This window comes from Mustela nigripes, chromosome 15, assembly GCF_022355385.1.
Source record: "Mustela nigripes isolate SB6536 chromosome 15, MUSNIG.SB6536, whole genome shotgun sequence".
NCBI lineage: Eukaryota > Metazoa > Chordata > Mammalia > Carnivora > Mustelidae > Mustela > Mustela nigripes.
The window spans coordinates 73,976,694-73,989,991 of record NC_081571.1 but is presented as its reverse complement, the minus strand read 5'-3'; the positions used below and the strand labels follow the sequence as shown (position 1 = coordinate 73,989,991).

Here is a 13,298-nt window from a genome sequence, read left to right as displayed (position 1 = left end):
AGACCCAGAGTCACCTACCTGCAGACCCAATTTTTGTGACCAGCCAATTTATAGGCAAAGTGAAAGAAACATGCGAACTGGATAAAATAACCATATGTCCCCACTGGAAGCCCCATTACTTGAATCATTTAAACCTTGCTGGACAAAGCACCAGGAGAATTTGCTGTAGGAAACAAACCTACACCAATGGGGCAGGGAGGAAATGACCTAATGGTGAGTCTCCCTTCTGCTCTAATTTCTGTGGTTGTGTGTTAAGAAAAGCTGTCCTGCCACATTATTGTGAAAGCTTATGCCCCAACAAGACAGCATTTCTTATTTAAAAAAAAAAGAAAAAAAAAAAAAGCCAGTTCTGAATTTAACATTTAAGTTGCCATCATCAAAAGGCAAGGACATTTTGGAATAATTTTGTTTGGGAACACTTCTAAGATACAGTGGAAAAGTGTTTTTTCCTTCATTCAAGAACTTAAAAAATGCCAGCAAAAGAGTGTGATTCAATTCTACTTTGAATTTTGTTTGCTGGCTACCCAAAATTTACGGTAACCTCTTCCATACTCCTGGCTGCTTACGATGCTGAGTGGGATCCTTTGATGTTATTCAATGTGAAGCCCAGTATAGGCGGTTAATGGAGGCAGCGGTGGCCCAGATTGGAACACTGCTCAGTCTGCCATTTTGATGGCCCACATTCTGCCTCAGTTTATCATTTCAATCGGAAGTATTTATCAGCTGACATAAGGAGAGGCAGAGAACATTTAGTGTGTGCGGAGGCACAGGTAGGACAGGTGAGTGGATGGAGTTATTTGCACATATGAATGAAAAAGTATATGGCTCTTTAGGTAAATAATGATGTGCCTTCGTGGAGGTGCTGGGTTTTGGAGTTTAGATACAGAAATGGACATTAAAACAATGTCATTTTCAAAACACATCACTGCAGTGCTTTTCTGACAGCCACTCCTGATTTAAAATGAAAGAATGCTATTTATTCAGAAATGAGTGTAAGTCCAAATGGGATGTTATCAATGTCACATATTCTGCCCTTTGATTTTAAGTGCCAGTTTGTGCAAAGACGAGCCTGTGAGTGTGTGAGGGTGAGCAGGTATGCAAGGTCAGAGCTGAAGGCAGGTATCTATAATGATGGGGAGGGAGTGACCCACTTTCTACTTTCCCAAGTTCTGCGATTTTCAGGTGTTTACACTGCCAGTGAAAAGTGCAAGTGACACTTCTCACATCGATGTCACCAGTTCACCATAGAAGCCAGTTTTGTCTCCCCCCCCCCCCCCCCCCCGTAAGGGGCTGTTTAACGTTTAGAACCCTGGTAATGTTTCAGCATTCTTTCTTCCCCAAGACTTTGCATCGCAGGTATTAAAACTTCACTCCTTACGTCGGTAACTAGGCTGAGTTTAGATAGTACCTCTAGGATGGATTTATAAATGCAACTTTCCCTGTCCCCTTACAAAGAGGCGAACGGTATTACTGCAAATAACCTTTAAGATAATTAACTGACAATGCTGCAACTAGCATAAAATCTTCCTTCAGGCGACACCTAATTTAAGTGTTACTGGCACAAAGTGGAGACAGATTGCGCATCACCACTGCAATATTTACATAGCAGAAACCCACAGAGCAGGAAACGCGAGGCTCAATGATGCACTAAATTAGGAACAACCGTACTCCAGTGTTAATTTGCTCTCCATTCTATCCAAATCTCAGGTCCAGAAATTGGTACAAACACATACACAGCCTCCCACTCTTAAATGATTAAACCGGAGGAGCTTTTTGTTACATTTTTGCCCCCGAATTAAAATAACTTGAAAATTTATTTCCTCTCTCCACAAGAACCATTTGATCAAACTGTGTTTATTTCATTACAACTTGCATTCGCTTTGATCTAAAATTATTTTCATATGAATGCTGCATTGGAGTCTATAGAGAAAAACTAAACAGACTTCTATTTTCTCAAAGGTTTGCCAGAAAAGTTTATGAAAAGAAAAAGCTATAGAGTGACTTGAAGGCCAGGTAGTAAAATATTCAGAAACATGGAAGGGCAAATTTACCTTAAGTGAATTTCTCCCTGATGAATGTTGTCCTCCCCCAACTTCCCCCTCACAACGCAATGAGTTTTTGAAACGACTCAAACGATATCTAGTTTCTATTTTTCCCTCACAGTATTTTAAACACCAGTTTCACCCAAGGTATTAACAAAACATTTACCTTTCCTAATTGTTGATGTTCTTTAAAGGCAGCGATCAGTTCTTCAGCCCACTTCATTTTTTCAGGGGAAGGAGAAAACTGTTCCTGTACCACGGCAATTTGGTTAGGGTGTATCACCTGCTTACCTACAAGAAGATTAATAACACCGGAAACACGAAACAACAAACAGATATTCAAACAAAATGTCTCAACCACGAAAGCCTCCTAATGCTTCACAGACTGTATGTAAAATAACTAATTATTGTAGAACTTTTTAAAAAAGAAAGTAACTGCAATCTGGCAGGCTTTTCCAGAATACCACATAAGAAACACAGAAGAATGGGAGTAATTGTGTTTCTGATCCTATAGAAATGCCACCTTAGTGCAGATAATCTCTCATTTTTAGTTACAGGTGGGTTGACTAGGCAGCTCCTTGGCTAATCCTCTGGCTGGATTTAAAGGATAAAATCTGCACATTAGAGTGATTATTTTGAGTTAAAGTACAAAAAAATTATATGTTAACTCTTTCAAATTTTACAAGTTGTCTTTTGCTTCTTTTGTACCATTATCCCACCTGCCATGGTTTCTTTTAGAAGCGGTCTGTTGGTTTTCATGAAGCTTAGAGAAACAGATGTTACAACTATATTAATATCAAATAGTGGCTTATAATCATATAATATATTTAACTTTCTTTCTATAAGACAAATACAGTGTGTCATTTCTAACTACTGACAGAAAGTTGGATTTCAATGAAAAAATTTTACTCAGTACAGTGAAACAGAAGGCAGATTTGAACACAGTGGTCTCTAGATTACTTCATTTCAGAATGTTTAAATAAAAAAGTTACTGAAAGTTTCTCTACCCCAAAACATAACCGGGTTTTCCCTTTTTTCTTGTAGAATGAAGACTGAATATTTCCCTCTTATACAGATATTTAGATTCCCCAGAAGAAAGCTTATCTCTGTAGTGAGAAGCTTTCTGCTGCTTTTCGGAGTTTAAGATCCTAAGGAAAAACACTACACAAACATAGGACTCACAGGCTTCTGTGAAATCGTGCCGTCATTAAAAGAAACAATTTAACAATCGGGGAAGTGTAAAATTGAATCAGGTCATTAATAAAATACAACATAATTTAATGTTATAATAATGATGAGATTATATTTTATCAAATGATAAAATTATGGACATATTTCGTTCTTTAAAAATGAATGTGCACTTAATGATAGTTTGCTCTCCTAGATATATTTGTCCATATATCAATTTGCTTTGCTTCTGAAATAGTTTTAACATTTAGCCAGTACGAATTACACCCTTGGTGTTTTAGAAAAGATCAATTCCTGTTACCGTCATTATTCTACTGAGTAGGAAAAAACCCCAATATGTGTAAAAAAAAATTTGAGTATTTCACGCAAAAGAGTTTAAATGGATAAATATAGCAATATCTTTTCTTACAGTAGCATGATTAGAACACCTTCCCCTTGCTGTTATTTGATTCCAATCTGTCAGCATACTAATAAAACATTAAAACCTTATACAAATAAAGATGCTTTACAGTATTTGAGGAATCGTGCTCATTTCGGTGGCACATATACTAAAACTGAGGCATCATTTCAGGGAACAAATAATATCAGTGAAGACAAACGAGAGCTTTTTTCAATAGTAGGGGCTGCAATTACATTTAAGTCATCTCATAGTTGTTTACAATATTATTAATAAAGGATGTCAGTTCTGGTAGTCATTTTGTACTAATTGTTAGACCTGAATTTTATAATTTATGTACATAATTTACATAGATGTATAAAAAGCCAGATTTCACGGGAACATCTTGGTACAGACACTATGACTTGAGGAGCGAAACATAAACCATCTAGAAATACTAGGAAAGCACTGAGGGCTGCAAGTACCCGTATTTTGGTAGTGAGGCTAATTTTAGGATATGTGGTAAGTTTTAGAAATTTATGAACATCCATGTACGAAGTTTTCTGTGGCTGATTCTTGTATATCCCAACAACAGAATGTCAGACTTTAATGTCTATGTGGGAGTGAAGCAAATATTTTATACAGAAGGGCTGTTATTGGCAAGTTACTGAGGGTGCAAAATTGGAAGACATTAAAATTTATGACCATGAAATCCTTTTTACAGTACCACTTGATATATCGTGCTTTAAATCAATACCTGTCAAGTCTTTTAGGTGACTGTATGATGGTGTCATTTTTGTCTTCTACAAAAGACTGCAAAAAAGAAGAAAACCTATAGGGCTTCAAATTTATCATCTTTCTTCTCAGCATGCAGTGATGACCAAGTCAGCTGTTGAAGCTTTATTCCAAGATTTAGTTTTGCTTTCTTTTTAGAAAAATAATTCCTAATGTTAATAGCCACTTGTATGGCCAATGCATTGATTTAAAACCAATCCACATGGGCTGTGGCCCTGTGAAATAATGACCAGAGAACAGAAACCATAATGCGCTATTTGATGCATGGCTAACTTTTAAAAAACTACAACTCATTAAAAAAAAATGTATTAATTTTTAAAAGTAGAGAAAATCCTTATGCATAGACTAAGTGCTGCTTATCAGTGTTAGGGGTAACACGATACTTTCATTAGATGTTAAAACTTCCAACCACCTGCTTCAGAGTGGGTGCGTATTTCTTCTTCCCTCCATGCTTTCCTCCCTGCTTGTGCAGAGCCCAAGTTATGGCAATTAAATGACAAATAATTAGGACAAACAGATCACAACTGGATCTAAAATAATCAAAGCCCTTATTGTTTCAAAATACTACAAATAATCTCATATCTTATTACCAGACTAATTCCCTTTTACTGGTATATAGAAATATAATTGGGACAACAAAGACCTTTCTAAAAATTGCAAAATGGTTATGAAGTATAGCTCCCTACTTTACTGACTTGTTCACTTGAATATATAATGGGCACTGTACCCTCTGTGCCTCCCCACTCTCCCCCTGCTTCCATTTTTTTGTGTGTGTGATTTAATACTCCCTGTTGTTGAGAAACAATAGTGCCAAGGCCATAAGCTCCTCATGCTGAGTTGGGCACAGTCTAGAAATTTAAATCTGATTTGAAGTAACTTGTCTTCTGCGATTGAATTAGGGACCAATTTAATTCAGCCCTGTTTCTTGGAGAAATTCTCAAACTCCTTTATAAGTTCTGGAGCAAACATTTGCCCCAGAGGTAGTTGAGGACACCCAGGTTATACTGAGTGATGGTGATACAGGCCAGCATCAATTCAGTGTTTTCAATTTTTTTTTTTTTTTATTGAATTAGTGCCCATTTCACAGCAACATCTGGCTGCTTGGCAGCCAATGCCACACATTTTAGACCAACAACATCGAGGTCTATTAGATAGATTTCATGGAGTGTTTCTCCAACTTTACCATTTGGGCTATGCCCTAACTGGTCACTGGAAAGAGGCAGGTGTTAACAGGCCACGGGGACAAGGACAACCTCAGGGCCAGGAGAGGACTCTTTCATTCTTAGTCACTAGTAAATGTGGGGAGGATTCATTTATTAATAGTTCAGATGACTGGAAAATATTTCCCTATAAGAGATCACATTTATTTACTCACTTATTTATTAAACAAATTTGGGGGGAATCACAGTTTGTTTTAACTCTTCCTGTTGAAGACACAAAAATAAATTGTCAGAACTTTAAGTCTAACATAATACTGAAATTTCCTAAGTTTAATTTTATTTGGGGGTAAACCACCGTCTATTAAGATACGTTTTACATTTAAGGTCATTTTATGAAATATTTCTTTCAGTAATCCCTAACTGGACATATTTCAAAAATATTTACAAAAGGGACGGCAAGGATGTTTGTCTCTTTTCCTTATTATCTGAGTTAATTTCTGATCATGATATTCTTAGAACTTGTAGCAGAAGAATAAATAAGAATAAAAGAGCCTATGGTGTTTCTTATCTACGGTTGCATGTGTGTGTGTGTGTGTGTGTGTGTGTGTATGAGAGAGAGAGAGAGAGAGAGAGTGCTCACAACTATGGATGTGTGTTTGTGTGTAGAATCCTATTGTGGTTTTGAAAAAAATGGATTTCTGTTGCAAAAACACAATTTTCGGTTGCTCCCTAGACTCCTGGGGATCTGAGTGATCGGACACACCAATCAACAGATATCTGCCTGCACTCCAGGACTGGATTGCGGGAAACCCGCTGATCTTAGTGCCAGCCAAAGCCCGTAGGTGTCGCCAGGTGCATAGACACTTACTGGGAGGTGGGAGAAGAATAAGGAGCTTGAAGTAGCAGAAGAATAAAAAACTAGTTATGAGTAGTAAAAAAAAAAAAAAATCAAAGAAGAGATCACCAAAGTTTTTTTCAGAAATGAATATTTTGAATGTTTGAGGATATTTTCCTTTTCCCCATCAACCCAAATTCTTACAGCAATTCACTCAAAAACACTTCTCTAATAACCTCATCCCTCCTCTAGGGTCAGCAAAACCAGAATACTTAGGAACACAGAAAAAAAAAAGGTAACTAATGTAAAGAGGAAATAAAACGAAGGCTGCATTGTTTGAGTTGCACCACCAAGGGAAAACACAATTTGTTCAGTAGGTTCTTGCCCTCGATGACATTTCCACATTTCAAATAGTGGAATAAGTCTATTAGATATGTGGCTCTGGAATGTTTGCTCATCTCGCTACTGCTTTCTAAGATATCAGCAAGAATTGTACCAGTAAATCCCATCGCAGCTCCTTCCCTTGACTGCCTGAGGAGCCCTTCTCCATCTCGAAAGTCAATGTATACCAGATCTATGGCCTGCAGACCAAAGGCCTTCGCTGTAACGATAATCTTCTGTCGGGCGTACAGAATATCTTGGGTATCTTTACTACTTGTTGCACCTGAAATAGGATGTGGACAGAAAAAGGAGACATGAACTCTGGAAACCAAACACAGCCACCTATGGTAAAAACTCGGTTTGTAAAGACCTGGGAATTGTTCCCCAGCAAAATGATGATTCTAATATAAACAAAGAGAGGGATATGTGGAGGCAGAGTGAAGTCACTTACGTGTCTATTTCTCTTGGAAGGCATCTTTCAGTGTCATTACTTGTGTGTGGGTTAAGAAAGGGCCCCCCCCCCTGCATCTCAGGAGATACAACCACAAGTGACTTGATAGGTCACCAATTACTTCTGGTATATTTTTTCCTTCTAGCTGTTGCTTGGAAAGTATCAGTCCAAAGACAGCACCACAAAAGGTGGCCAAGCAGCTGGGCAAGGAAACAGTTAACTTCTCTCGCGGAGCCCAGAAATTCGCGTGCTATGGTTACCATGCCCTGCCATAACCAAGGTTCTGAGCCAAAGAGCACAGCTTCAGGGTTGGGATGAAGAAATTGGGGAAACGGAAGGGCACTCATTTTGAAAGAGGCAGAAAGTGTCCACTGAACTGTCAGAAACACAAAAGTCTCTTGGAAAGACTGGTATTAAAATAAGCTCCTTTTCTTTCCCCCAGGGGCGGGTGTGTGTGGGGTGTCACTGTTTGTATTTGGACCGTGACACTGCTCAGGGAGAGCTCCAGGCTTCAGGCCCCTGGCACTGTGGTTCTGCAAATGCTTTATGGACTTGGCCTCTTTTCTAGGTGTGCCCAGAGTCACTAGTAAGACCAGAGGCAGAGTGCCCAAGGGATGGGGAAGATTAGTGGAAACAAACATATTATCTCAATAAATATTTAATAAGAGTTCTGACATGTATTTTAGGAGGAATTTAAGATCTGTTTAAAATAATATTTGGATACTACATTTAATATAGAAAATGATTCATTAAAATGTAAAATTGCCTTCATTTGTGTTAGAAGCCTACATAGCCCTCAGATTGATGTGAAAACAAAATATTTAAGCAATGGAGAGGTTATTCACATATTATACTCACTATGAACAAAGTAGATGTCATATATTCCCCAACACATCTGAGGTTGCGACAGGCTTTCTATTATTTTATAAACGAAGAGAAGTAATAATACAGTGTTCTAGAAGCAGGACAGCTCTGAGGTGTCCTAAATTATCAGAAAGTATTGCCCATTCAGAAGAACCATTGTCATGGTTGGCAAATATATATTGTCATGTAAATGTCCATTCATGAAGGGGCAAAGAAAAAATACACACACACACACACACACACACACACACACACACACAGATTGAAAAAGAGAGAAATGTGTTTGATACCTATGCTGGCCCGAAAGTCTTCTCCTCCAAAAACGACTGCATCTAGGAAAAGACCCACTTGAGGTCCGGTCTTCAGTGCTTCTTCACACACGGCCTGTAAAAGAGCAGAACAGAACCAAATCTCACAGAAATGCAGTTTAGAGAGAAACAGCATGGTGTATTTCAGTAGCAGAAAGATACAACTCTTAACACAATTTGGCTGAAAGCAAACTAGCAGTCCTAAAATGCAGCCTAAATTTACCTCTTTTGAAAGGCTTTTAATATTGTCCAAGATAAGTATGTTGTATAGATTTGCTTTGCTTCATGGATTACGTTAATACAGTTACAAATATATATTAATACAGTTAACAATGTTCGAATCACAGTTCATCTAATTTCTAGAGAAACTTTGAATTAACTCATTTTGATTGTACTGTAAATTATTTCTCTTTTTTCCAAAATTTGTTTTTGTTTTAAGAGACTCTCAAACAATAAACATAGAACCACAGGAGAGAAGGAAAGAATTTTTAAATCAAATTAATTGGATTATTTACATTAAGATCAGGATTTCCTAGTAAATGGTTTTAGGATTAAAGACAGTCAATATAAAAATCTACAACTCCAGAGGGGCAAATAAAAATGCAACAAGTCATTCAAGATGTATTCATTGGCAACTTTTATATTTCTATGTGATTTGTAACATCTGTCCTACAGGTTAGGTAACTGAGTCGTGGAACTCAATCTACCAAGGTGGAGATTTAGCATGCTAATGTATGTGGGTAGGGAAGACCTGAAAATCGGGAGAGGACACTGTTGATTAATTTCAGGGGTTGTAAGTACTCCTAAGTATAATATGGAATAAGGTGGTGCCGTGGAGTTGAGAATTCAATCGTTGTCTGAATCTAGTCACATCTAAGGGATATGCTTTGATTATATCTCAGAATTATGGGGCAGGCTGGAAGAATTTGTGGTCAGTGGCGTAAATGTGCTGATCACGAGGCTTGAAGCAGCTCCCCGAACATATGCACTCTGCCTGCCCTTCCTGCATGGTCCAGTAGGTCTCAAAGTTTCCTCTCGGAGCACTTACTCACATAGTATCTCTCTGGGCAGTTTTCAACTATCTCTTTTCTTTGTTTTTAGGGATTTCTTCCCTCCTGCCCTCTGAGACAGGGTGCTACAATGACGTTCTAGAGTCAGGTGAAATGTGAGACATATTTTGGAAAACAGTTTAAATGATCAGTGGTAAAGGGGGAAAAAACAAGCTAGCCATGAAATCGTTAAGGCAAATAAATGGTTGAATGCAGTCTTACACTGCTGGCAAACACTTGGTTCAGCGAATCTTCCTGAATGCATATCAGGAAATACTGCACGTTCTAATGTGGCAAATTGAAATAATATATTACAAATTATTGGTGTATACTAATCTACAAATAGCAGTCGTACATACTAGACATTATGGATAATGTTGCTGCCACAAAGAGGCCAGAAAATTTCCCAATAAAAGGCAATTGTTACAAAAGAATAACTGAACGTCAACTCAGAAGGGAAACAAAAGAAATTTTCATGTACATTTCATCTATAAATATAATAATTCAAAGCATATGTTTACATGATTATTTCATTAAAATAGGAATATATGAATATTTCACTTAAATATTTAGGATTGGGAAGTTTCTCCTTGCTACTAAGCTAGTTTCTTTGTTTTCTAAGATGCTCACAGCCTGGTTTTGGATTATTACAGATAATAAATGGTGCTCAAGGTTTACTTTGCCTATAAATCTTTCTAGAAAAATATTTTAAGTAGATATCAAAATTGAGAACAAAAGTTCTCTTTAGGGAATAAATAAAATACTAACTTAGTAGTCACATTACGTTCTCTTACCTTAAAATTGAGCAAACCCATTGCAGTTTCCACAAAAGGGATTAAATTCATAGGCTGTTCAAGTTTTCGGCCTTTTAAGTAGAATGAAAATTTGTCTGAAAACTAAAATCAAAAGTGTCATAGGTGATTAATGGGGGAAAAATGTACAATCACCGAAACGTAGACCTAGAAGTAGTATTTAAGTCTTTGGCCTGAGGAAGTAATATCCCAGCCTATTTCGTACACAAAAGAGGATCAAAACAAAACAAAACAAAACAGGAGGAAAGACCAAAGAAAACAGGTAACAAAGTTCCCACCAAACTAAATAGTAAAACCCCAAGCATTATAATTTTTTCCCCCCTTAAGGAGCATTTTGAGGCCTAGGAGTTAGAAGTGGAAAGAGAGATTCTGGAGTTTAAATGCTTTCCTTGAAAACATAGCTACTTAAGACCTCTAGTCTTCACTTCGTTAAATGCAAATGGTAGGTCCCCAAAACAGTGAAGTCTTGCTCTACCTGCCATTCTGTTTTTGTTTTGGATCAGGCACTGACATCAGTGGAACTGTACAGCAGCCTTCTACGTGGAACCCATATTATTCATTATAGCACCATTATCCTTTGTTCAGTAGGTTTTTCTTCATAATTTTTTAGCTTACCTAGGAAGACCTTAAAAAGGAAGTTTAATTCTTTGAAGACCAAAGCTCGCCAATTTTTTCCATGAGACCAGTTCACAGCTAGCTCTGTGCTGCCAGTGGGGTAGCCCAAATTCCAAAATCTATCATCTGGAAACATACAAAAGCTCTTGCACAGATCTCCACCACCCCCCCTTTCAAAAGGGGGAAAAAAAAAACCCCACCACACTCTAAATTGTAAATCTATTATGTCTATCTAGATCTAATAAGATGTGGGGAGATAAACACACACACACACACACACACACACACACACACACAGGTATGATAAAGATATTTTTGTAAATAAAGATGAAAACATATATATCCATTTTAAATTTAAGGAATATTCAGCCATTAATGGATATCAAAGGAAAAGGGAATTTTAATCATCTCTCCATTCAGTCTCAGTTGGGTAAATCATATCTAAGAGATTTGCATAAATATAAACCATCAAAGACTTTTCATCTTCAAAGGGGGTTTCAAGACCCTATAAGCTTTGTACTGTAATCATCGCAGGTCACCACCCTGCAGGAATAGGGCTGCTATGGCAACATAAAAAAACTAATGCTTAAGGCTTAGCATAATATTCTGACTAATAGAAAGGAAACTCATTTTAAAAGCTGGCAGCCTATTTACCAGAAGCAGGATTAGAGGTGTTATTTCCCCTTTTAGCTGCCCCCTCCTTGCTTGTGCAGCACCCCCCCCTAAAAAATCTAATCACTGGGATCTTTAAAAAGCTTTTGAGCAATTTGCAGTAACTTTACAATTAGCCTAAAATAAATCACAGCTTTCAGTAATGAAGAATTATTCCCAGTTGCTCCCACTGCCCTCCCTTCCTTAGATACCACCATCGTCACCTCCCTAGTAACTTTCCAAGGGAAGGAATAACTCAACCAAAATAGCAAGAAAGAAGAGAAGGCTGCAATGTAAGGAGACAAAATGTAGACTATTCCGAGAAAGTGAAAATAAAACCTAATTCATGTCACTTTTAAACTGGAAAATGGGTAGTGAAATATTAGCAGTTTTGGTGTTATATCTGGACTGGAAGAACTTGTTTTTCTCATTAAAAAAAACAAAACAAAACAAAACCAACGTGCAACATTACTTGTCCCATTCTTTGTGATAACAGTTGTCACTACAAGAATCATAAAGTTTAAAACTAGCTAAGTACTTTACAATATATTTCCTGTTCTTAGAAAAATCTCTAATGCCTTTTGTTTTTAAGCCAACAGGGGCATTTAAAAATTAAATATTCTGGCCCATTCGCCTTCTCCTCCTCCCCTTCTTTCTTAAAAAATTGAATTAAGTACTGACACAAAAGGTAACTAGTGGAGAAGTTTCAATTAATTTTTTCAAAAGGAGACGATTAAATGTTTCCGGCCTGGTAAAGTGTTCATTTCAGTGAGGTGGAGGGGCTAGGGAGGGGGTGGAGGAAAAGAAGGGGAAAAAATCACAAAGAGATTGGGGAGGAGATGAAGTAGCAGGGCTCAGCAATTCTTTCAATTCCAGTGCACACCCAATAGTGTGTTGGGAGAATGCACACTGTTCGGGATTTGTGGGAGAATTGTCCCACGACAAAGGAGGCAGAGTCACGCTTGTTATAGTCCAATAAGCCGTGCCAGTCAAACAAGAACCCACACTAGCGACAAAAGGCCAGCAAGAGATTCTCACACAAAAGGAAACAAGGAAGCCCATCTTTCAGTTGTGCATCAGGCTCCGGGTTTTATGCTTCACATAAATACAAACCGAGAGGAAAAAATAAACAGCCCAAAAGACTTCTGTTAACTAGAAATCCTATTTCTATCCCAGGATTTAAAACAGCGAACAGAAGCTGTAGCTGAAGGCTGGGGTGGGTCCTCCCCTCTTAAATGAAGGGTAATAACGGTGATAAACAGGCATTAACATGAAACCAAAAGGGAACAGTGGCTTCAGATTCCATTTCAATCAATTTAAGACACATTCGCATGGGGCAGGAGGCCTCGGGGATGGTAGCCGACTGTAGTCGGTATCTCCCAGCTTCTGAGGGTGACCTTGGGGAGAAGAACTCCAGTTTAGAAAGTAAACACAGGGCCTTGAACGTGGGGTCTTCCAGAAGACGCCAACACGGAGCTGTCCAGCAGCAAACTAATGGCCCCTACAGACGAAATTCTGAATTTGCTAGTAGCTACATTCAAGGAGGAAAATGAAACAGGTGAGTTTAATTTGAGTAATGTTCGTTCGACCCAACAGAGCTGAAATATTACCATTTCAACATGTGGCCAATATAAAAATGATGGAGATAATTTACATTCTTTTTGGGGGGAGGCGGCTGCAAAGTCTTCGAAACCCCATGTGTATTTTACACTTCGCAGCACATCTCAATTTGGACTTGCCACATTTCAGGCGCTCATGGGGCAGGAGGTAG

At 38.0% G+C, this 13,298-nt stretch overlaps 1 protein-coding gene across 2 annotated transcripts in view; it reads right to left on the bottom strand.

Annotated features, from left to right (window-relative positions):
• The window catches only part of CLYBL (citramalyl-CoA lyase), a 255,592-nt gene that overhangs the window by 16,231 nt on the left and 226,063 nt on the right, over positions 1 to 13,298 (bottom strand). The window contains exons 4-7 of one of the 2 annotated variants that reach the window (XM_059377994.1): positions 10,244 to 10,345; positions 8,383 to 8,476; positions 6,893 to 7,060; positions 2,209 to 2,333 (exon numbers count right to left, since the gene is read on the bottom strand). In XM_059377994.1, coding sequence (XP_059233977.1) covers positions 2,209 to 2,333; positions 6,893 to 7,060; positions 8,383 to 8,476; positions 10,244 to 10,345 — 489 coding nt within the window. The remainder of the gene's footprint in view (positions 1 to 2,208; positions 2,334 to 6,892; positions 7,061 to 8,382; positions 8,477 to 10,243; positions 10,346 to 13,298) is intronic. The other variant, XM_059377995.1, reaches the window with a different exon arrangement.